Source organism: Saccopteryx leptura, chromosome 1 (genome assembly GCF_036850995.1).
Source record: "Saccopteryx leptura isolate mSacLep1 chromosome 1, mSacLep1_pri_phased_curated, whole genome shotgun sequence".
NCBI classification, from domain to species: domain Eukaryota; kingdom Metazoa; phylum Chordata; class Mammalia; order Chiroptera; family Emballonuridae; genus Saccopteryx; species Saccopteryx leptura.
This window is the reverse complement of record NC_089503.1, coordinates 247101545-247126079: the sequence shown is the minus strand read 5'-3', so window position 1 is coordinate 247126079 and position 24535 is coordinate 247101545. Positions and strand designations below refer to the sequence as shown.

The 24535-nt window shown below is 50.4% G+C and overlaps 2 protein-coding genes across 9 annotated transcripts; one reads left to right on the top strand and one right to left on the bottom strand.

Moving 5' to 3' along the window:
* On the top strand, positions 1 to 9037 carry STAP2 (signal transducing adaptor family member 2). Of its 4 annotated transcripts, XM_066344402.1 has the most exons (13): positions 6 to 230; positions 2560 to 2631; positions 2770 to 2896; positions 4624 to 4676; positions 4880 to 4980; positions 5749 to 5883; positions 6701 to 6770; positions 6864 to 6966; positions 7053 to 7127; positions 8116 to 8271; positions 8359 to 8460; positions 8542 to 8616; positions 8878 to 9037. In XM_066344402.1, the coding sequence occupies exons 1-13, from the start codon at positions 129 to 131 to the stop codon at positions 9018 to 9020; spliced, it is 1314 nt and encodes a 437-aa protein (XP_066200499.1). In that variant the 5' UTR covers positions 6 to 128; the 3' UTR covers positions 9021 to 9037. The 4 variants fall into 4 exon arrangements, with proteins under 4 accessions (XP_066200490.1, XP_066200518.1, XP_066200509.1 ...); XM_066344393.1 differs by having other exon boundaries at positions 1 to 230; positions 8359 to 8616; XM_066344412.1 differs by lacking the exon at positions 7053 to 7127 and having other exon boundaries at positions 3 to 230.
* A 45-nt stretch (positions 9038 to 9082) lies between these two features.
* Positions 9083 to 22663, bottom strand: FSD1 (fibronectin type III and SPRY domain containing 1). 5 transcript variants are annotated; one of them, XM_066344372.1, is made up of 13 exons: positions 22525 to 22663; positions 21479 to 21574; positions 21177 to 21308; positions 20343 to 20444; positions 17573 to 17595; positions 17054 to 17175; positions 16320 to 16529; positions 12836 to 12934; positions 11899 to 12058; positions 11467 to 11546; positions 9841 to 10001; positions 9558 to 9646; positions 9083 to 9470 (listed from the first exon to the last, which is right to left on the bottom strand). In XM_066344372.1, exons 1-13 carry the CDS (start codon positions 22537 to 22539, stop codon positions 9446 to 9448), a joined length of 1314 nt encoding a protein of 437 aa, XP_066200469.1. In that variant the 5' UTR covers positions 22540 to 22663; the 3' UTR covers positions 9083 to 9445. The 5 variants fall into 5 exon arrangements, with proteins under 5 accessions (XP_066200469.1, XP_066200441.1, XP_066200461.1 ...); XM_066344353.1 differs by having other exon boundaries at positions 9120 to 9470; positions 9750 to 10001; XM_066344344.1 differs by having other exon boundaries at positions 9083 to 9646; positions 9750 to 10001.
* Between the last annotated feature and the right edge of the window lie 1872 nt (positions 22664 to 24535).

Below are 24535 nucleotides of genomic sequence, written 5' to 3'. Positions count from 1 at the left end.
CCAGCAAGGGCGGGGTAGAGAGCTTGGGAGCTCTCAGAAGAGAGGAAATTCCCCTGGAACCTGTTTCTCTGCTTCCTAGCCTGACCTGGGTGCCAAAAGGAGAGGCCAGGCCAAAGGCTAGGCCCACCATGGCCTTGGCCCTGAGCCCACCCCGGGTCCCCAAGCCCAAGAGTGGCCTGCCCTCACACTACCACGAGAGTTTTCTGGAGAAGAAGGGACCCCGTGACCGGGTAAGTTGGGGCAATGAGGCTGGTATTCCTGGGTGGCCTGGCAGGTGAGACACGGCTCTGAGCCTCCATCTCCCCAATTGGCCAAGGAGGGGGGAGTTGTTGCCTGATGGTGCAGGTCATGGGCTGGTTGCTGGGAAGGGTCTGTCCACCTGTCCGTCTGTCTCTGTCTCTCTCTGTATCTCTGACTCTTATTTATTTTTCTTTCTCTTTGTCTCTCCCTGCCTGTATGTATCTGTGTCTCTCTTGGTCTCAGTCTCTCTTTCTGTCTGTTTGATACAAACAGGATCAGGACTTCCTCCAGGAAATGAGGAATTAATTAGTTCCCTTTCCCTGATCCCTGAACCAACTTTGTGAACCTCAGCTGCAGGGGACAGGTCAAGGTCAGGAGAGTTACATGTGAGGACAGTAAGAAGTGGTGGTCACATTCAGCAGGACCAGATACTGGCCACTGGACCAATGTGTGCATGCATGCATGTGTTTTTCTATATCTTACTCAGAATAAAGCCAGCCCCTTGGTTCCTACTAAGGCCCCATCTCTCCCTCCCCACTCACTATATTCATTCATCTTCTATTGTAATCCAACCCAGCCACTGCTTTCCCTGCACACCTCCCTGACTTTGTCATTCACTTTCCTCCTTCTCTCCTGTGTCTCCATGTGCCAAATGCCCTTCAGCCTAGAAAGCATCAAGAGGCAGCAGAACACAGTGGTTAAGAAAGACCATGGGCCCCAGAGTATGAGACCCAGGTTTACATCCCCGCTCTACACCTTTCTGACTCCCAGTTCTTATATAAATGACTCTCCATCTTTGTGCCTCAGGTTTTTCTGTAACAAAATGGGTAGGATAGGGCCATAGTCACAGTTACAGGAAAGGAGTAGCCCTTAGCAGGTCAAGCACTTGGCTCAGAGCAATTCTCATAACAGCCACTGAGATGGGTACCATTTGTATCATCTTTTTATAGATGGTGAAACTGAGGCACAGAGAGCTTAAATAACTTGTTCAATGGCACAAAGTTGGTACATGACAAAGCAGATCTGACTATACTGAATTCAATCACTTACTACATTATTACAAGTGCCTGAAACAGAGTAGGTCCTCAGTCGATGTTAGTTAAATGTATGGATTTATCTATGGTTGGGTGGATGAATAGGTGGATGCATGGATGCATGGGTGGATGAGTGAATGATGTCTGTCAATGTAAGCACCACTACCTTCTTTATCATTACAGACTAGTTAAAGTGTGTCTTTCTTCAGGAAGTCTTCCCAGATTTTCCAGTTGGAGGGCCACTAATTTCTGTGACCTCATGGGCCCAGGGTCTGTCCTTCCCCAAGGGTCCTAGTTTTGATTCTCTGGAGGAGTTTAGTATCTGTGCTTTCTCTATCCTCTGGAACATGATATATTTAGAAACAGAGTCATGTACTACTTATTATTTTGTCCACAGTAGGGCTGGTTGCAGAGTAGTTGTTCAGAGACTATTTGGTGAAAAAAGAAGTCCTAGAATCTTACAATCTGAGCTGTATCAGCTCCATAAACCTCCAGAGTTAGGGCATTTAGAGTTCAGAATCCTGGGGGGAAATCCTGAATCTGCAGACATCCTAGAATCCAGAACCTTGTGAAATTCTGAGACCAGAAACTCAGCACCTATTCAAAGACCTTGAATCTAGGAGATGCCAATAAATATTTATGGAGTGGAGAAGGGGACAGGAAGATGTATGTGTGTGGATCGGTGGGTAGATGGATGGGTGGGATAGGTCAACAGGTGTATGGGTGGGTGAATGGATGGATCACCACAAATTCAGTTAGCTCCACTGACTCCTAGAACGCCCACCTCCATAGACTGTGGTACTGTTCTGGGTCCCCCATCCCATCAAGGTTTCCTTCAGTCATTTCTCAGAGAATAAAAGATCCCCAGGATGATGAATGAGGAGGTCTGCTCTAAGAAGGCAACATTTGTTCAAAGACACAAAGCAGGTAATGAAGGAAACTATGTGAAGATCTGAGGGAAAAGTGTCCAGGCAGAGAGAACAGCCAGTGCAAATATCCTGAGGCAGAAATGGATATGTTGCAGGTACCCAGTTTGTCAACTTCCTTCTCTTTCTCCCCCCCTTTTTTAAAAAAAAACTTATTCATTTTTAGAGAAGAGGGAGAGAGAGAGAAAGAGAGAGAGAGAGAGAGAAGGGGGGGTAGGAGCAGGAAGCATCAACTCCCATGTGTGCCTTGACCGGGTAAGCCCAGGGTTTTGAACCGGTGACCTCAGCGTTCCAGGTCGACACTTTATCCACTGCGCCACCACAGGTCAGGCTTCTCTTACTCCCCCTTTATTCCCCAGGATTACAAGAAGTTCTGGGCTGGCCTCCAGGGCCTCACTCTCTATTTCTACAATAGCAATCGGGACTCCCAGGTAAGGATGGGAATGAGGGCTCAAGAGCTGGCCCATCTTTGAACCTAGGGATAAGCAGTGTGTGTGGGTGGTGTGGCCAAACCAGGCAGCCTGAGAGACCACAGGCCTGGTGCTCAAATTCCCACTTCTGTGCCCCAGCATGTGGAGAAGCTAGACCTTGGTGCATTTGTGAAACTCACAGATGAAGCTCCCTGGGGGAGTTCCTGTGACCCTGGTACCCATTTCAACCTGTTCCTCCGGAACCAGGAGATCAAGTTCAAGGTAGGTTCCTTGGGGAGAGGGGTGGGCTGGTGGGAGACCCTGCCTCTTCACTGCATCCACCATTTACACTCATTAGCATGGAGTCATACAGAGTCTAATACTGGGTTGGTGACATTGGGCAAGTCACTTGACCACTCTGGGCCTCAGTTTCCTCAACTGCAAAATGAGATAATATGTATAAAGTGCCCAGAACAAGATCTGATCCACAAGGACCATCACTGCCATCATTCAATCATTCAACAAACATTAGTGAGCACCTACTGTGTGCCAGACCCCTTGTAGTTGCACAGCAGTGAGCAGACAATTAAAAATCCCTGCCTGAGCATCCCTCGGTAGGGGTTTGCTGGGGCACATGTGGGAGTCTCTCTGCCTCCCCGCCTTTCACTTAATAATAATAAAAAAAACCCTGCCCTTGTGGAGTTTACAGTCTAGTGGTGTAGGCACACAAGCAACAATATAAATGTGTAAAACATACGGAGTGTCAGATGGCAGTAGATGCTAGGGGGACAAGTACTAAGGGAAAGGGGATGCAATGTTAAATGGTGTAATCAGAGAAGGCCTTACTGAGAATCTGAAGGAGATGAGGGAGTCAACAGTGTAAGTATCTGTTAACTGGATCTTCAGCAGAGAAAACAGCACATGCAAAAGTCCTGTGATAGGACTATGCTTGGTGTATTAGAGCAGTGGTCCCCAACCTTTTTTGGGCCATGGACCGGTTTAATGTCAGAAAATGTTTTCACGGACCGGCCTTTAGGGTGGGATGGATAAATGTATCACGTGACCGAGGCAAGCATCAAGAGCAGGGGTCCTCAAACTTTTTACACAGGGGGCCAGTTCACTGTCCCTCAGACCATTGTAGGGCCGGACTATAAAAAAAAACTATGAACAAATCCCTATGCACACTGCACATATCTTATTTTAAAGTAAAAAAAACAAAACGGGAACAAATACAATATTTAAAATAAAGAACAAGTAAATTTAAATCAACAAACTGACCAATATTTCAATGGGAACTATGGGTTTGCTTTTGGCTAATGAGATGGTCAATGTGCTCCTCTCACTGACCACCAATGAAAGAGGTGCCCCTTCTGGAAGTGCGGTAGGGGCCGGATAAATGGCCTCAGGGGGCTGCATGCGGCCCGTGGGCCATAGTTTGAGGTCCCCTGATCAAGAGTGAGTCTTAGACAGATGTAACAGAGGGAATCTGGTCATTTTTTAAAAATAAAACATCGTTCAGACTTAAATATAAATAAAACGAAAATAATGTAAGTTATTTATTCTTTTTCTGCAAACTGGTACCAAATGGCCCACGGACCAGTACTGTTCCACGGCCCGTGGGTTGGGGACCACTGTATTAGAGAAACAGTGGCTGAAGCTGAGTGAGTGAGGGGAAAAGACGGAGGAGGTGAGGGCAGGGAAGGGACTGGGCAGGTCATGCAGGGTCTTGTGAGCTATGGAGAGGACTTGGGCTTCTACCCTAAGGAATGGGGAGTCCTGGGAGGGATTAAAGGGTAGGAGGTACATAATCTGATCCATGTTTTTTTAAACGTTGATGTAGTAACATTAAAGAATAACATTCCATATTACTAAGGACTTATATTCAAACATCATCCTAAATAAACCTTTCCTAACTCATTTAATCTTCAAAACATGAACTGTTATTCCTCACTCCTATTTCACAGATGAGTAAACTGAGCCTAATCAACATGGACTCTTTCTCTTCCTAGGTAGAAAGCTTGGAGTCTCGGGAGATGTGGAAAGGCTTCATCCTGACGGTGGTGGAGGTCAGAGTGGTTGCCCTCTGCCCCTCTCGTTCCCATTCCCCAGTAGTCCTCCTCAGAAATCCTTTATTTTTTCCATCCTTCATTCCCCAAATAAGCCCCTAGAGCAGCGGTTCTCAACCTGTGGGTCGCGACCCCGGCGGGGGTCGAACGACCAAAACACAGGGGTCGCCAGGCGTTCAACAGCTGCTCTGATCGTCCCTCAGCTCCGTGTCCCGTCCAACTTGACCTTGCTGCCGGGACACCTGTACATGATGGCCGAGGCCCTGGCCAAAGAGGAGGCGCGCCGCATGTTCGAGATGCCCTCGTGAGTTCCCAGCCTGACCAGAGGGGCTCCGGGAGGGGGTGCGAGGGTGGGCTGTGAATAGAGTCTCGGTCAGGTCTTAAGTTGGATACAGGGCTGTATTAAGGCTGGGGCGGAGATTAGGTTCCATGCTGGGAACCGGAGTTGATGTTTGGGAGCATCTCTGGGTTTTCTGGGGAGGGTCTGGATGCTTGGAGGATAGGACTGTGAGGCTCCGGAAGTGGAACCTGGGCCTGGGGGTCTTCTGGAGCAAGGCCTTGACCTAGGGGATGAGGTTGGGTCTCCGGAGGCAGCTCTAGGTGCCTTGGGGTGGGTCAAGACCTCCAGGGCAGCCTGACCTGTGGTAGCACAGCGGATAAAGCATCAACCTGGAATGCTGAGGTCGCCGCTTCAAAACTCTGGGCTTGCCTGGTCAAGGCACATATGGGAGTTGATGCTTCCTGCTCCTCCCTTTCTTCTCTCTCTCTCTCTCTTTCTTTCTCCTCTCTAAAATGAATAAATAAAGTCTTAAAAATTTTTTTTAAATAAATAAAATTAAATAAATAAATAAATAAATAAAGACCTCGGGGCAGGGTCTCTAGTTGCTTGAAGGGCCAGGCTGGTTCTCCAGAGGCGGGTCTAAGTGCCTAGAAGGCGTGGCTGATCGCCCCGTACGGGGTACTAAGCGGGAGGGTGTGACTGGGTGTTAGAGGGCGGGGTTACGTGCGGGAGGGCGGTCTGGATCGCTGGTGGGCATGGCGAGTCCTGTGTGATTGACGTGACCCTCCTCAGGTGCTTCATGAAAGTGAGCCGGCTAGAGGCGCAACTGCTCCTGGAACGCTACCCCGAATGCGGGAATTTGCTGCTGCGGCCCAGTGGCGACGGCAGGGACGGAGTGTCAGTCTCGACACGTCAGACGCTCAACGGGTGCGCAGGCGCAGCTCTGGATCCGGGAGGCTGGGGGTGGGGAGGGGAACAAGGAGGGTCCTGCGTAGAGGCGTGGTCTGATGTAGGGACGGAGCCTGACCAGAGCTAGTCAATCTGGTAACAGTCAGACTGGGACAGGGGAGGACTTAGGAACGAGGCCAGAGATCACAGAGTATGAGATTAGAGCCCGGGTCACGTCCAAGGTGGAGTCTGAACCCTGGAGTGGAGCCAGGAAGAAGAGCGGTGCCTTCCTTGGGGTTGGAGCCATTGGAACACGGTCCTCCCTGGAGATGGGGTCAGTAGAGGGACTGGTTTGTCCCTAGGAGAGGGCGTTTTGCTCAACCCAGCGACCTTTGGGCTTAAGTCAGCGACCATGGGGTCATGTCTATGATCCCATGCTCAAGCCAGTGACCCTGCGTTCGAACTGGTTAGCCCATACTCAAGTCGGCAACCTCAGGGTCTTGAACCTCGGTCCTCCGCGTTCCAGTCCCACGCTCTACCCACTGCGCAACCGCCTGGTCAGGCACTTTTCAGTTTTCTTTTTATTTTTCTTCTTCTTTTTTTAATTCATTGACTTCAGCGAGACAGGAAGGGGAGACAGTGAGACGGTGCCCTGACTGGGGATAGAACCGGCTACCTCTGCGCTTTGGGACAATGTTCTAACCAACCGAGCTATCCAGCCCGGGCGTGGGTCAGGGCATTTTCAGTGTGCAAGGAAGAGGAAGGGGGTTAGGTCCTCCAGCGGCAGGAGACAGGATGAGGGGCGTGGTCTTCCTCGGCCTGAGCCAGGCTACTCACTTGCCCACTGCATGTGCAGGACATCAGTGGTCAGGCACTACAAGGTGAAGCGCGAGGGCCCTAAATACGTGATCGACATGGAGGAGCCGGTGAGCATTGGGGCGGGGGGTCTCGGGAAGCACACTGGTGGGGTCTGCGCCCCCTCCCCAGAGGCCCTAAAAGGACTCCTTATCTCTCCCCAGTTTTCCTGCGCCTCACTCCAAGCAGTGGTCAACTATTTCGTGTTGCACACCAACAAGGCGCTGGTGCCCTTTCTACTGGACGAAGACTACGAGAAGGTCCTAGGTGGGTGAGGCCTCAGGAGACTCCGGTATACCCTTGGGGCAGCCCCAGGCCGCCGCGCCTCCTCCAGGCAGCCTTCTCTGTTCTAGGCTACGTGGAGGCGGATAAAGAGAATGGCGAGACTGTGTGGGTGGCACCCTCGGTACCTCCGGTCCCCTGCCCAGGTGACGCCTCTCCCCAAGGCAGACGCTGGGATAGAGGGGGGCAAAACATCGGACCCACTTGGCGCCTTTGTCCAATCTTGTACCCAGATTTGCAGGGGCCCCAAAAATTATCCAGACTCTGCCCTCTGAGGACTTCCAGATTATAGAGGGGGTAGACAGAGCTGGACACAGACACTCCTTAGCCCTGTGGGTTTGAACCTGGAGCTGTTGTGGTGCCTAGAGTTAGGGAGAAGTGGGGCAGAGTAGGGGAAAGGCATCCTGGAAGAGGGTGTGTTTGCTTAAGTTCTCAAAGAATGTCAGTAGGTAGAGATGGGCAATGAGGGGGACAGAAGGTGTGCCTAGAATAAGAACTACCCAGAGATGAGTGGGTGTTGGGAAAGGGATGGGAGGCATTTAGCTTATGGAGCAAGAGGAAGAGGCTGGAAACAGTATGATATGCCCTCGGCTGGGTAGATGCTGGGGGCCTCATGTACACAGCGGACATATATATACTCATACACATGCCACAATCACCAACATGGACTGTCTAACTGAATAATCACCTCATATGTAGACACCCATGTAGACAATGGCTCCACACATGGATGAATACATGTTATTATTCTATCTCATCTACACACATACATACCTTAAGCCACGATCACATGTGCACAGCGCACATTCAGACATTTATAGACGCATGCATGTACAAATGAATAGACAGTACTCCAGCACAGGCCTTAGCATCCATGCATTGTCAAACATATATACACATTTACAGTATATATTATATATTCAGCTTATACAATCATCCAGTGTATGTTTATGCTACACAAAGACATGAACACACAGACTTGTAAATGGGCATGTGTATGCACTCACATGCACAAGGACACATACCTGTATCCAGGCATACACACATCCATTCCTGCTCACAGAAGCCAACAGACCAACCCTGAGGTATCCTTGCAACATTTGCGTCCCAAAAATGACTGTAATTTTCTGCCAGGTCCTACATCCTCTGCCAGTGGCCCCAAGCAGTCGCTTCCCATGTCCATCAAGCCTGTGCCCAACCAGGACAAGCTGCCCCCACTACTGAACCCGGATGAGAACTATGTGATCCCCATTGGAGATGCCCCATCTGCCGACTATGTGAACGGGGATGGTGGGTGGCGGACCAGAGGTGGCTGAGAAAAGGGATGGGGAGCAGGCTCACAGCCAGATGTGACACACCATATCTTTGTCCATGCAGTGGCTTCCCCTGGTTGGCCAGGGCTTCTGAAGCCCAAGAAGTGTCACCCAGCCCCAAAAGTTCAGGCAAAACCTCCAAAGCCACCCATTGCTCCTAAGCCAGGTAGGGGGCCTTCCTCCCCAACCCCTCCCTCCCTCATCCAGTGGAGGTCCATTCTTAGCCTTCATTTGGCTTCTCCTCCAGAGCCCAAAGGCCCTACTGGTGGCCTGGCCAGGAAGCTGGCTGTCAGCTCAGCACAGGCTTTCTTCCCCACAACAGGTAAGGGGTCTAGGGGACTAATGCTGGGGGAGCTTCACAGGTGTGTGACCTATACTGTCACATAGGACCTAGCACTCCAAAGAGCCTGCACTTGGTGTAATGCCCTGCTGTCTCCATTTTGAAATTCCTCCAGCCTCTTGAACACATTTTCATCTTGCACTGGGTCCCACACATTTGGGAGCCCATCCTGGGTAGATGTGGGGGTGCAGTAAGGACTGGGGATCCCTGGCACAGCTGAAGCCTAGGGTACCCCGCCCCTAGGGTTGGCCAATGTGACGGCAGAGTTAGAAGAGAAACTGCAGAGGCGGCGGGCACGGGAGCACTCAGCTGAGCTCACTGAGGATCAGCGGGCCAGTCTTGGAGGTTGGCACATCAATCAGGCGGATCCCTCCTCTCAGAATTAAAGTTCAAGTGACCCCAGAGCCCATGAGTGTGACTTGGCTTAGGGGGGCAGGGAAGGCTCCATCAGATGCCTAATGATCCTCAGCTCAGCAAACACAACTAGAGAGGGCCGGGGCACAGCCAGTGCCACCCAGCCCCAAAGAACCAGTAGTACAACCTGGCCAGTGTTTGACCTTTATTAGGAAGCAAGGTGAGGAGGAAGGCCTGCCCCAGTGCCTCCTCCTTGTTGGTAACTTCCATTAGGAGTTAAGGCTCCAAGCAGCAAGTAAGAGGAGGGTGCTTGGCTGAAATAGCCGAGGCCTGGTGGTGGCCCCCAAAATTGGCCTGGCTGGGTGCACGGCCTAGGTGAGGCTGGTATTGGAGCTGCTGGTGGCACTGCCTCGCTTCTGCAGGCAGCGTACAGAGCTGGGGACCTGTAGGCCTGTTGTCACCTGGAAGCTGCCACACCAAACCTGGGGGACAGGGAGGGGAAAGAAGATCAGCAGCAAAGCCAGCACCCAGAGCCAACCCCCTATCCCAGACTGTGGAGGGGGCCTTACTGTGAAAGCAGGCAGCAGTGGCTGTGTGAACTTGGCCTTGAAGGTATGCAGCAGCTGTTTGGTGCGGGCATTGTAGAAGGACAGGAGGCCTGAGTAGAGGGCAGAGGGACAGGGGACCGATAAGAAAGTTTGCGGCAGAGAGACCAGACAGGCAGAGGTGGCTGGAGATGCCAGCTTGGGGCCCAGGGTCACCTTGGTGGAAGTCGCAGTGCACGCCCAGACAGTCAGGCACGGGGGCATCCAGCACCTTGGCCTTGTTTGCATGCTTGGCAGTGAAGCTGACCTGCAGCCAGTTGTTGATGTGCAGGCACCAGGACGCAGCTGTCTTGCCTAGCTGCTCAAAGCGGCCCAGGCTGCGGTAGGCCACCCCCACGCCGAATGCCTTGCTGTCTGGCTCATAGCGCACCTCCCAGTAATGTTCCCCTCCATCAATCAGCGTGTCCCCTGTTGGGCAAGGAGGGCAGTGGGGACTGGGTAAAATAGGTGCTTTTCTTCCCAGGTGCTCTTCCACAAAGGGGCAGCCACCTAGGACTCCCCAGACCACAGCTACACTCTACTCCTCGGTCCCCAGGATTCATCAGTCTCTCCAAGCTACACCTTCCAGATACTTCCAGCCCTTAGAAACTTCCTCCAGTTCCTCACCATGTTCAGTTACTCCTCAGTTCTCAGTTCTTCCCAGAGACTAGTTCTTCCCAAACCCTTGCTCCTGGCAGACTCCAAGTAGAGTCCCACGGGCCTCAAGTCCTACTGGAGTCCAGATACTCCTATTGCTTCTGAATCTCGATTCTTCCCAGACCCCCAGCTCACTCCTGGTAGAAACCATGTTCTTCTAGGCCTCAGCTTTTCCTGGGGTTCAGATGCCCTCCAGAGGTCAGCTGAATCCTCAGTCCACACCCTTTCCACAGCCCAGATACAGATTCTTGCTCCCTCAGCTATTCCCCTATCCAGCTATTCCTGAGTTTCAGCTTCTCTACATACTCCTGTCCCACCCACACCCCAGCTCAGACCCACTGAAAGCTCAGCTCCTCCTCAGACACAGGACTAACAGATACATTTCTTCTTCAGGCTTGCTCCTCCCTGACGTCAGCTACTCTACCAACCACAATCAATCTAGACTCCTCCCAAGGGTTAGGCAGCATCATGTCAAATCTCAAGACACTACAGAAACCCCCATAACTTCCCCTGCTTCCTCTCCAAACCTTAATTCTGGATAATCCCAGATGCTTTCCAAAAAATCCAAATCCTCCATAGAACCATAACTTCTCAGGCTTTCGCTTTCCCCAGAACCCAGCTACTCCCTACCTTCCTCTACCTTCCACCCCACTCCACTCCCAGTATTACTGACCACACTGACTTCTTCAAATCTCAACTTCTTTTTCGAGTCTTTTTCTGGATAGTGGTGATTTTCCTCAACTCCAATTCCTTCATGGACTCCAGTTTCTCCTTCACAGGATCTAAACATTCCCGTGGTGCTAACCTCTTTCTCTAATCCTAGCCATTCTCTCAACTTCTCTTGACACCTACTTTCTCTCCGGCTCTTCCACATACCCTTAGCCTTGCTTCAGATCCTCAACAAATCTAGCTGCTCTACAAGCAATCATTCTTTCCAGCTACTCCCCAAGTTCTAGCTATTTGATAGACCCCAGGAAATTCCCCCTTTCAAGCTCCTGTCCAGTGACTCCCCAGTCCAGAACCTCTTTCCTAAGCTCCATAAGCTCTGGCTCCCCCCAATAATCACTCCTTCCCAAACCTTCCCATTCCCCCAGCACCACCACAACACATGTTATTGGGACCATTCCCAGAGAAGCTTTGTTGATGGCTACCTCAGTTTCCCCAGCCAAAGGAGTTCTCTCCTACACCCCACCATCAGAGCCCTAACCAGGGTTCCCCCCTCTTCTCCACTCCTTACCCAGCACCGTGTAGGACTCAGCTGTGAAGCGATCCCGTCCCCCACGACCCGAGGGTATCCTCTTGGGAGATGGAGTACCTCTGTGGGTGACAGAAAGAGGAGGGCTCAGTTTAGCCCTCACTTTCCCTATAGGAGCACTTCTCTGGTCCACCCCAGCCACTGGACTTTTCATCAGTCCTTGACAGTATTTGTTTATATATATTTTTTTATACTCTGGGCTCATGTTAGAACATGCCTGTGCCCTTCCTTATCTGGAAAACTCCTATTCAACTGTCAATACCCAGTTCAAAGTCTCCTCTCCCTTGATTTGCTATTTTGGCTCCCCAAATCCATGTCCCTCCCTCCACCCCAGCCTTGACCACACTGGTTGTGTGTTTGTGTCCATCTTGATCTCCTCCACCAGAGACTCAAGGAGGGGAGGGGGCAGGCTACCTGGCTGGGGAGTTGACGGGAGACGCCGTCCGCCCCTTGCCATCTTTCTCGCGAGCCTTGATATCCTGCACCTTCCCGCCCATGGCGTCCCACTCCACGGAGAGATCATCCACCCGCAGGTTCTGGTGGGATGTGGATGCATCCAGGCGGAACATGAACGCTGGGGCCAGGCAGACGAGGGAGTCACAGAGATGGGGAAACCCGGAGAGACACAGAGACAGAGAGAGACAGACAGTGACCAAGACAGACCATAACACAGAACAGAAAGAGACAGAAACCAAGGCAGAGAGAGGAAGAGACCAACAAAGTCTCAGAGACAGACAGATACAGAGACGAAAAACAGAAAGATACCAAAAGAGACAAGATGGGGAAAAGTGGAGGATGCGGACCATACAGCCAAAGGAGTAAAGGCCAAGAGCTAGTTGCCTAAAAGTTTCCCTGGTCTGGAGCCATTTTCAAACCACCTGTGCTGCCTGTGGTTCTGTGTTCATTGGGGATTAATCCCAGGAAAGGGGGTGGGCTACAGCACGACAGAATTAAGGCTAGACAACAGAAGTACTTCCTATCAGGGAATGCAAAGTTATCATTGTGGGAGGCAAAGAAATCTATCTTTACTACTGATACATATACCCTCCCCAACTCTATAGAGCAGTTAACCATTTTTTGAAAGAGGAAAAAAAGAGGGAGAGAGAGAGAGAGTGTAATCCCATCCAGGTATAATGGGATCACAAGTAAAAGGAAAGGACAAAAGTAATTTTATACAAGATTCTCAGGCTGAGGAATTCTACTGTGAACTAAGCTCTGAGCTTCCTGGTAGTCAGGGCAAAAAACGGCCACAAAACCCTGATTAGAAGATTCTCATTTCACACCAGTCCCTGGGGACTCAGGAGTGAAGGGTTATAGAGTCAAGCCCAGGGGAGGTGTGGGAGCCAGTCACCTGCTGTCTCTAGAGTCACCGGCTCGGAGAACTCGCCTGCAACTGCCTTATTACAGGCCTTCACACGGAAATTCATGTATTTCATGTCAAACTTGAGACCTAGGAGACAACAGAGTGAATCTCAGTATCATAAAGACTTTGAGTAACAGGTTAAAGGCCCTTATGTCCCAAAATAAACCCACCACCCTTCCTTCTAAGGGGTTGCACCTTGCAAACAACATCTATCCCTGAGAAACCTTGCCAAGGTACACCTGTGGGGCTAGGGATTACTTGATTCTGCCTCAAACCCAGACTAGCCAATCAGAATGCTTTAATCATAGCGATTAGAGACAGGCCCACAACCCAAACTGGCCAAGCAGATTTTTCCCTAGGACTTTGGCTGTTATCATAGGGAACAAAGCGGCTCTTGTCTCTGCGGTGACCAGTTAGGAGGCAGTGCCTCCTGGGAAAATTTGGCAGTGTGCTTCACTAGTCTGCTTGAGAATGCAGGCCCCAGAGCCAACAAGTGCAGGAAACAAATGATGAAGTCATTTGCTGGAACCCCTGGATCTAGACACACCTGGTTACTTATTAAAGATTTTCCCTGCTACTAGGATATATCTTGCCTAAATTTTCTGTCCTTTTCTTAGTTCTTCCAATCTTAAAAAATAAAAAGCAGCTATCAAGCTGTCCTCCTTCTCAAGTAAACATCTTTGGAGAGCTTAGAAACACCCCTCATTCTGCTGCATCACTCCGCCTCTCTCCTTTGGCCTCGCCAGTCCCCGTCTTGCAGGACCTCCTACCTGATCAGTCTTTCCTTCCTGGAACATTCTCTCTCCCTGGCAGCCATGCCACTGTCCTCCCTGGCTGTCTCCCCGACACCCTTAAATGTCGGGATAGCTCCATTTGGGACCCCTGCTTGTACCATTCTGCTCTCTGTCCCTTTCTCATCCCTCAGGCATCACCTGTCTACTCATAGCCCAACCTCTACCCCCAACCAGATGTCCAGTTGCCTCCTGAGTGTTCCCCACAGGATGCCCATTCTTTGGCACCCAAAGCAGTTGACACCCCCTGCTATAGTAATCTCTCCTATAGTACCCTTTGCCCTTAGAGCAAAGACCCCCATTCTTCTCACTTTTCACTACATTGTTCTTTTGCAGACTAGTTCCAGACACAAAGGCTCAGTGCTCTGGCCTTTCAGCCCCCACCAGGCTGGTCCTCTGCCTGGAATGCTGTTCTCCTCCGACCCTTCCTCCCCCGTCTTCTCTTGAGGCCTCAGGCTGGCTGCCACCGCTTCCCCAACCCTCTCAAACTGCCTCACCCTTCATTGGATTCCCTTCTCTGAATTCAGCAGTTTGCTCAGTAGTGACATCTACTGTCCCAGAGCTAAGACTACTACCCAGAAAGCTTAATTCAAATATGGAACACAATCAGCCTCAGTTTCCTATACTGTAAACTTGCAGTTGTATTCCCCACGCTGAACAGGGTTCACATGAAGATGAGATGAGTTGAGAAACAGAAGTCATAAACACTTAACCAAAACTCTCCTGTCTTTTCAAGTAATCAATAAGATAGTAGCTCTATTACAAATAAACACACAGGTTATTTTCATAGATGAGCATATATATATATATATATTACCTCTAAGTACTGCATACCTTTTAAAGGATTCAACTTCCCATCCTGAGGAACTAACTCACTAGGAATTTTATAAAAGGTGAGAGGGTGTGGCTAGAAAAAGGATGCATCATAAAGCCTGTGATAGAGATCTATACCTTGATTGTGGTGATAGGGACAGGAATTTACACACAGGATAAAAATGCATAAAGGACTATACACGCTCACACAAATGAGGGCATGAAACTGGTGAAATGTGAATCAACACTGCAGAATGTAGCAGGTCAACTGTTTGAACTACACTGAACTACAGCTATGTAAGCTGCCTCTACTGGAGAAAGCAGGACATACCCAGAGAATGAAGTATTCTATTCAGTCTGTAAAAGGGAAGGAAATTCTTACATGTGCTATATAACATGGATGAACCTGAATGACATGTTCAGTGAAGTAAACCAGTCATGAAATGATAGATACTGTATGATTCCACTCATAAGAGGTATTTAGAGTAATACAAAATCATAGGAACAGGAAGTCAAATGGTGGGAGCCAGGGGTTGGGAGAAGAGAAATGGAAGTTAGTGTTTAATGGGACAGAGTTTGTTTTGCAGGATGAAAAGTTATGGAGATGGATGGTGGTGACGGCTGCACAACAGTGTGAATGTGCTGAATGCCACTGAACTATATACTTCAAAAAGAGTTAAAATGGGCCTGACCAGGTGGTGGCGCAGTGGATAGAGCGTCGGACTGGGATGCGGAAGGACCCAGGTTCAAGACCCCGAGGTCGTCAGCTTGAGCGCGGGCTCATCTGGCTTGAGGGAAGAGCTCACCAGCTTGGACCCAAGGTCGCTGGCTCCAGCAGGGGGTTACTCGGTCTGCTGAAGGCCCGAGGTCAAGGCACATGTGAGAAAGCAATCAATGAACAACTAAGAAGTCTCAATGTGCAACGAGAAACTAATGATTGATGCTTCTCATCTCTCTCCATTCCTATCTGTCTGTCCCTATCTATCTCTGCCTCTGTAAAAAACAAAAAAAACAAACAAAAAAAAGAGTTAAAATGGTAAATATTATGTTACATGTATTTTACCATAATAAAAAAGATTGAAGGAAAAATGGGGTGTGTTTATTTTGATTCCTATGCAAAGGATAGCCAATAGCTTCTCAGGCCCTATTGTAGGCTGGTGGCTCTTCTTTCTTTTAATTAGCATGCTCGTTATTAACCATGTTTGCTAATTACAGACAAGGAAGATGCTGATTATAGCCCAACAGCTCTGGTGCTCGTTATCTTGTCAGCAAGGCTCTCCCAGCCCCTGAGGGTTTTCCTGGCTCAAGACAGCTTCCGAAACTCATTAGGGATGCCCAACTTTTTCCTCCATCAGACCCTTCCCTATCAGTTGGGTGGATTCTCCAGTTTTCTGCTTTCTTGTAAGTGCCCTGGAAATCCCAAATATGAGAGGGTGGCCCCAGAACACGGGCTCCACGTGGGGAGGGATTTTTATCTGTACCAGGATAGTGCCTGGTACAATATAGTCACTCATTGAACTAGAATGAATGAATAAATGCTGGAGAGTAGAGATAAGATGCAGATAGAGGGTGCCTTCTCCACCTGTGCCTCAGTTCCCTCATCTGTAAAATAGTGATGATAAGCCTATGTGTTACATGTGGGTTAAATGCTTAGCACACAGTGAGCCCTCAATAAATAGTGCAGTGGCTGTTATCAATATCCTTTTCATTATTACTTCCTGCTACTCCTGATCAGCCCAGCAGGACTGCTCTCACACCCCATGAGTTCTGGGGATCATCCATCAACCTTCAGTTGGCTGATGGGGAACCAGGAGCCAGGAAGGACCAAGCAGCACTGGGGGTTGGCAGCTGGGCTGAGCCACCCTTACCAGTCAGAGTATATTCAGTCTGCCGGATGCCCTCCACAACCATCCAGGGGTGGTCCTCTTTGAGACGAGGTGGGCCCTCGAAGTTTGTTCGTCGGTACTCCAGCACATAGTGGTCAATCTTGCTGTCCTCATCCGGCATGCGCCACACCAGGGTCACACAGTTGTCTGCCACCAGGGACTCAGCCAGGTCAATCACAGGGGCACTGGGGACTGACCAGGACAGAGGGGAAAGGCAAATCAGGAACCTGCACCAGCAGGGGCAGGCCTTGCTGAGGGGTGGAGCATCCTCTGTATCCCACACACGGGGATGCACCTCCAAGTTCTGCGGGCTGGGGGTGCAGCCTCCTCACGGTTCCATCAAAAGGTGGGGGTGGGGTGGGGCAGGGCTTTTTCAGGATTCACACAACAAATGGCTGGGTCTTTACAGGATTCCACCATTTAGAAGCAGAACTTTTCCAGAATTCTCTACCAACTAGGGAGGTGGCCTTTGTGGAACTCCACCACCAGTAGGTGGGGCTTTTTGGGGCTCTGCCACTGGGGACCTGGCTTTCTTAGGATTCCACCCAGGGGTGTGGCCTCCTCATGGCACCAGATGAGCTTCCTCATGGCTCATTTCACAGGGTGTTCTTGGGGGTCCCACACCTGGCTGTTAGCCTTACCCCAGGCCTGTTTTAGGGCCTCCTGTCTAGACTCCCCAGCCACTTCTCTGAAACCCTGGTGTGTTCCCCTCTCACCAGGCAGGAACTTGAGTGCCTGTAGCATCCTCCTCTCCTGTGCAAAGTCCACCATGAGGTGACTCATGTTGTCGCTGACCTTGGCTTTCAGTGACAGCCGGAAGGCAGGGGCCATTGTCACACTGCAGGGAGGGAATTGGAGGCAGCCTGCTGGCAGGCATCTCAGGGGGCCCAGGTCTGGTCCTCTGAGGTGTAGGGGGACCCTCTCTCCCTTGTTCTGGTCCAGTGCTCTGAGCTAATGGTCGGCAAACTCATTAGTCAACAGAGCCAAATATCAACAGTACAATGATTGAAATTTCTTTTGAGAGCCAAATTATTTAAACTTAAACTATATAGGTAGGTACATTCCTTATTGAGGTAGCACCCGCACGTGGTATTTTGTGGAAGAGCCACACTCAAGGGGCCAAAGAGCCACATGTGGCTCGTGAGCTACAGTTTGCCAAGGGACCCTCACCTGGGTGTCCTCACCTTCACACTAGGGGCAGGGCACTGAGGGAGGAGGCACATCCAGTATCTTACCCATCTTTGAGTTGCTTGGCAGCCTAGAAAGAGGGAAGAATAAATTTCAAAGAGTTGTCATGATTGAATTAGAAAGCCACTGTACAGACGGGAAGAATAAGGCCCAGCATGGCAGCCATTTGCCAAAGTCCCTGAGCACTGGGGCAGAAACCTTTGATTGTGCCCTGAAAGAACAGAAGGGCAAAGACAGGCTCCCACCCCTCCCTCCCCCTGCTCAGTGCCCAGAACATACAGTTGACAGATTTAGCAAATAAAAAAACAGGATACCCAGTTAAACTGTATTTGAAATCAACAATGATTTTTTTCTTGTATATCGTCAATGGGTTCTTAGAAACTGCAACTTTAAGTGAAATGATGTGTAATAAGATCAACTTTATCATAGGCTAATTGATATAAACAGGAGATACATTCCTACAGCCTATTTCTGTTCACAAAAATATCAGCAAACTTCTAAATAAAGACCTAAACAGTTCTTTTATTTATTTATTTATTATTATTATTATTTTTTTACAGAGTCAGAGAGAGGGCTAGATAGGGACAGACAGACAGGAACGGAGAGAGATGAGAAGCATCAATCATCAGTTTTTCGTTGTGACACCTTAGTTGTTCATTGATTGCTTTCTCATATGTGCCTTGACCGTGGGGCTACAGCAGACTTCGAGTAACCCCTTGCTCGAGCCAGCGACCTTGGGTCCAAGCTGGTGAGCTTTTTGCTCAAGCCAGATGAGCCCGTGCTCAAGCTGGCAACCTCGGGGTCTTGAACCTGGGTCCTTCCACATCCCAGTCCGATGCTCTATCCACTGCGCCACCACCTGGTCAGGAAAGACCTAAACAGTTCTAATATTAAACACCGAAATAAATTTGAGCTATAAATTCAAGAAAGATTAATAAGAACATGTAAGAGAATGATTTTCCAACCTACTGGTTGTGGGTGGCCGGAGCCTCTCCCAGCAACTCAGGGAGCCGGTAGAAACCCACCCTGGACAGGATTTCCTTCCATTACAGGGCACACTTACACCCATCTCACACTCAACTCAGACTGGGACAATGTAGGCACGCCAATTCACCTCATGTGCACAGCTTTGGGATGTGGGAGGAAACTGGAGTCCCCGGAGAAAACCCACACAGACATGGGGAGAACATTCATAGCCCACACAGACAGTGGTCCCAGGCATGCATCTATTGTTTTTCATCAGCAGTTTAATAAAATGATGCCAAATAGGACAATGTTATTCAAGGATCTGCTGTACTAAATATTGCATGGGATATATTATATTAAAAAATTACTCATTGTTGCCTGACTAGTGGTGGTGCAGTAGATAGAGCATCAACATGGAACTTTGGCATCCCAGGTTCTAAACTTCGAGGTTGCCAGATTGAGTGCGGGCTCATCTGGTGTGAGCACAGGCTCACCAGCTTGAGCATGGGGTCACTGGCTTGAGCACGGATTGCTGGCTTAAGTATGGGATCATCGATGTGATCCCAAGGTTGCTGGCTTGAGCCCAAGGTCATTGGCTTGAGCAAGCGGTCCGTGGCTCAGCTTGAGCAGCCTGGTTAAAGCATGTTATGAGAAGTGATCAATGAACAACTAACTAAAAGGTAGCAACTATGCTTCTTATCTCTTTGCCCTTTTGACTCTCTCTCTCAAAAAAAATTTCATTGTTAAATTTAAATTTCAGATAAATAATAAATAATTATGTTAGTATAAATATGTCCCATGTCACATTTGGGCAATACTTATACTAAACATTTGCATGAGATATACTTACACTAAAATTATTGGCCCTGGCCAGTTAGCTCAGCGGTAGAGCGTTGGCCTGGCGTGCGGGGGACCCGGGTTCGATTCCCGGCCAGGGCACATAGGAGAAGCGCCCATTTGCTTCTCCACCCTCCCCCTCCTTCCTCACTGTCTTTCTCTTCCCCTCCCGCAGCGAGGCTCCATTGGAGCAAAGATGGCCCGGACGCTGGGGATGGCTCCTTGGCCTCTGCCCCAGGCGCTAGAGTGGCTCTGGTCACGGCAGAGCGACGCCCCGGAGGGGCAGAGCATCGCCCCCCGGTGGGCAGAGCATCGCCCCTGGTGGGCGTGCCGGTGGATCCCCATCAGGCGCATGCGGGAGTCTGTCTGACTGTCTCTCCCCGTTTCCAGCTTCAGAAAAAAAAAAAATTATTTGTTGTTAAATTTGAACTTCAGATTAACAACGAACATATATATATATTTAGTATGTCCTAAAACTCACATGCACCATAATTTACTAAAAAATTTACTCATGCCTGACCAGGCAGTGGCGCAGTGGATGGAGCATCGGACTGGGATGCAGAGGACCCAGGTTCGAGACCCCGAGGTCGCCAGCTTGAGCGCGGGCTCATCTGGTTTGAGCAAAAGCTCACCAGCTTGGACCCAAGGTCACTGGCTCGAGCAAGGGGTTACTCGGTCTGCTGAAGGCCCATGGTCAAGACACATATGAGAAAGCAATCAATGAACAACTAAGGTGTTGCAACGCGCAACGAAAAACTAATGATTGATGCTTTTCATCTCTCCGTTCCTGTCTGTCTGTCCCTGTCTATCCCTCTCTCTGACTCTCTCTCTCTGTCTCTGTAAAAAAATAAATAAATAAAATAAATAAATAAAAAATTTACTCATGATGGATAATGAAATGTAAATTTAACTGGATGTCCTGGGGTTTTCTTTGGTTTTTTTTTTTGCTTTGTTTTGTTTTGGATGTCCTGTATTTTATCTGGCAGCCCTACCAAATGGTTTCTAAGACCCCACCTGAGGAAAGTCATCGTTGTGTGTGGCCTGCAGGGTCTGGTTGGCCGTCTCCAGAAGCTCCTCGGAGCTCTCCAGGGCTCGTGTACAGGCAGCCAGCTGGTTCTGTGGGTGGCATGGCACTGAGGCAGGAGATATCCCACCCCAGTGCATCAAGCCCTCCCAGACCTCCTCACTGCCCACACACTTCTCCAACTCCAGGTGGAAGAGGGAAGCTGGAGAAAGTTTGGGTATTGCTCCTGGCAGAATATCAGAATCACCTGGGGACCCCTTCCTGAAAAACTCACATGCCCAGACCATACCTGAGCCCCAGGGCTCTACATCCTCTAAGGACGGGAATCTTGGGTGTTAGGAAGTTTCCCAGGAGGTTTCAATACAGCCCCAATGATCCCAACTTGGAGTCTGAGATCCCACAGGGGCCATGTGGGGCGTTTGGCTATCATATCTGGGGACCAGTGGGGAGGGCTGAGAAACTGGAGTAGCTGGGTGAGGACAGGAAGGAAAAATAGCCAGATGTGGGGGAGTAGCTGTGGCAATGGAGAGGAAAGGGGTGGATGGGACAGGGGATTAAGAGGAAGAATAGGCAGGTATGTGATTGATGGGTCATGGCCAGGGAGAGAACAGGCAAGAGACCAGAGAAAGACGAGGTAATGCCAATACCATCAGGGTGTCTTGCTCTGGACAATGGGGACACTTAAGGGCACCTCCAAGAGGGGGCGCAGAAAAAGGAGCAGGTTTAGAGAAAGATATGAGGTCATCTGGGCTTTGTTGAATCTGAGGGGTGCAGTGGGGATGGCTCCTGGGCGGGGTTCTGGGAGAGTCCCCAGAAACGCACACCTGTAGCTCATAGGTTCGGCTGGCACGGTCCTGCTTTATCTTCATGAGCATCCCCTCCTTCAACTCCTCCAGGAGGGAGAAGAGAGACTGGAACTCTGCCTCCAGGTCCTCCTGCACCTTGGCAGAGTTCGCCTTGGAAAGACATTGCAGGTCTGAACAGCCAGGATTGGCCAAGGCCCATGCTCAGATGGGGAAAATGAGGCCTGAACATGGCAGCCGGGCCCAGAGTCCCACAGGCATCAGCAGCAGTAGGCTAGCTCATAGGGCTGCCTGTTCCCTCCCTTCCATCCATCTGCCCTCACCTCTATGTTCAGCAGCATCTGCTTGAGGGAGTAGATGAAACTCTGAATTTCTTCATTCTTCACAGCCAGCGTGGTGATGATCTTCCGCAGAGCCTCCTGCTCCCACCAGAAGCGCACACACAAGCAGGACCAGTAAGCTCCTCAGCCTGGCCAGCTCCCCCACCTGGGGCTCCCCATTTGGACCTCCAGGGATCCAGGGAGATGTGGGGTCACTGTACCAATGAGCTTGGGGACCCACCACAAGGCAAGCCATGGGTGAAGCTCTGATCCTACCTTCCCTCACCTAGCTGGTGAGCACCATGAGGATGCCCACTTCACATGAGAGGAAACTGAGGCGCAGAGAGAGCCTCTCAGGAAGAAATAGACCCGGGGCAGGAGCACAAAACCTTCAACCTGTATCCTGAGGGCGCGGCAGGATTCGGGGTTAGGGGCTACCTTGGGAAAAGAAAACCCCAGAGGAATATGATGCCTGCAGAAAATGGGCCAACCTGGGGAAGGGAAAACCCTTGGAAAAGAGACTAGCAAGGAGAAAGGAGAAAGCTTGAGGAGATGGGGTGCCAGAGATCCCAGGTATGTGGATGGTCTGGAGGAGGGGATGTCAGGAGGCTACGCCTGAAGGGAAGAAAACGGCGTGGGAGGACCCTGCTGGGCCCTGTAACTCTGACCCAGGCCTCAGATGGGTCCGTTTTCTCGGGGCGCAGGGTCGGGGGAGTTACCCGTGCTGAGCTGGTGGGGCGCCCTTGGGGGCGGGGCGGGGGCCGGGACACCTGGTCCGCAGTCCAGACAGAAGGCGTGGGGGAGGGGATCAATGTTGGATCCCAGATATTGGGCAGAGGGGATGCGTCTGGACGGAAGCTAAGATGATAAGGGGTTTGGGAGAAAGTGGAAGGTTGCGTCCCCAATGGAAGGTCTAGACTGGGCCGGGTTGCGTTAGGCGTGGGGCCTCCGCCGCAGAGCACCTGGGACGTGGAGGGCGCTGCGGCATCATCTGGTCCCCTCCCCTTGGGTACCCGAGGCGGGCTCTCCGAGCCTCGCCCTGGTCTTACCCTCTGGTCCTCCATGGCTGAAGCTCAGGTCGTCCCGGCCCGACCTGCGGGACCGGATTGCTCTTTTAGTCCCCAAGCAGTTTTTGCAGCTGCTGGGAACCAATGGTCCGCCGAGCACTCGCCGCCGCCGCCGCGCCCCCATTCAGCGCTCCATCACTGGCCGCAGCGCGCAGGCTCGCCACCACCCACCCCGCGCGGCAGACTGGGAAATGTAGTCCCGGCTCGCGGAGAGTGCACTCCACCCCGAAACCTCAACCTCGCCCCTAGGACGCACCAAGCGACATTGGTAATTGGTAGGGGTGGCTAAGCTGGAGAGAGCCCGGAGCTGGGAGACGGATGACTGAATTCATCCCCAGCTCTGCCTTGTCACCTAGAGCCCATCCTAATCCTCCGTGGTGCCTCAGTCCCCACTTGATTATTCACATTGCTGCTCAAACTGGAATTCTACCGCCTCTGATATCTGGCCCAAGACTACTCACAACCTTGCATTTCTGAAAAACCCAGGCCTTTGTCCAAGCGGACATTCAGCCTCCCAACAGCTTCTTAGGACTATGTGTGTCTTCCCTTCAGCCTGGGATTGACTCCATCCAGGATCTCTTAACATTGCCCCTCTTCAGAGGGTGGGAAATGAAGCTTCTGAAAGTCCAAAGGAGAGGCTGTGTTTGCTGGGGAAGTGCAGGCAGACAGCCACCACATAAGCCTGTCTGTGATTGATAGAAACAATTCTGCTCCCTGGCAGGGTAGCTCAGTCGATTAGGGCATCATCCAGATACACCAAGGTTGCATGTTCCATCCACTGTCAGAGCACACACAAGAATCAACCAATGGCCTGACCAGGCAGTGGCGCAGTGGATAGAGCGTCGGACTGGGATGCTTAGGACCCAGGTTCGAGACCCCGAGGTCGCCAGCTTGAGCGCAGGCTCATCTGGTTTGAGCAAAAGCTCACCAGCTTGGACCCAAGGTCGCTGGGTTGAGCAAGGGGTTACTCAGTCTGCTGTAGCCCCATGGTCAAGGCACATATGAGAAAGCAATCAATAAACTAAAGTGCCACAACGAAAAACTAATGATTGATGCTTCTCATCTCTCTCTGATCCTGTCTGTCTGTCCGTATCTACCCCTCTCAATGACTCTCTGTCTCTGAAAAAAAAGAAAGAAAAAGAAAAAAGAATCAACCAATGAATGAATGTATAAATGAGAGGAAAAACAAATCAATGTTTCTCTCTCTGTCTCTCTCTTCCTCTCTCTCTAAAGAAGACTTGAGGCTTCTCATCTCTCTCCCTTCCTGTCTGTCTGTCTCTCTTTCTGTCTCTGACACACACACACACACACACACACACACACACACACACACACACACACACAAGCATTCTTCGATAAGGCACCTTAGTTGTTCATTGATTGCTTTCTCATATGTGCCTAGCCAGTGACTCCTTGCTTAAGCCAGCAACCTTGGGCTTCAAGCCAGCGACCTTTGGGCTTAAGACGGTGACCATGGGGTCATGTCTATGATCCCATTCTCAAGACAGTGACCCCACACTCAAGCTGGTGAGCCCGCTCTCAAGCTGGCAACCTCAGGGTTTCGAATGTGGGTCCTCTGCATTCCAGGCGGACACTTTTTTTTTTTTTTTTTTTTTTTTTTTAAAGATTTTATTTATTCATTATAGAGAGGGGAGAGAGAGAGAGAGAGAGAAGGGGGAGGAGCAGAAAGCATCAACTCCCATATGTGCCTTGACCAGGCAAGCCCAGGGTTTTGAACCGGCAACCTCAGAGTTTCCAGGTTGACACTTTATCCACTGCGCCACCACAGGTCAGGCCCAGGCGGACACTTTATCCACTGCACCACCACCTGGTCAGTCATTAAGACTCTTGAGTACATGTAATTCTAGAGTTTTTATTAAAAGCAATTCCAGAATCTTTTTATTTTCTTTTCTAACATGTCATTAAAGCATATCCTACATACAGAGGAATGCACACAACTCAATGGATGTCTTAGTCCGTTCCAGCTGCTATA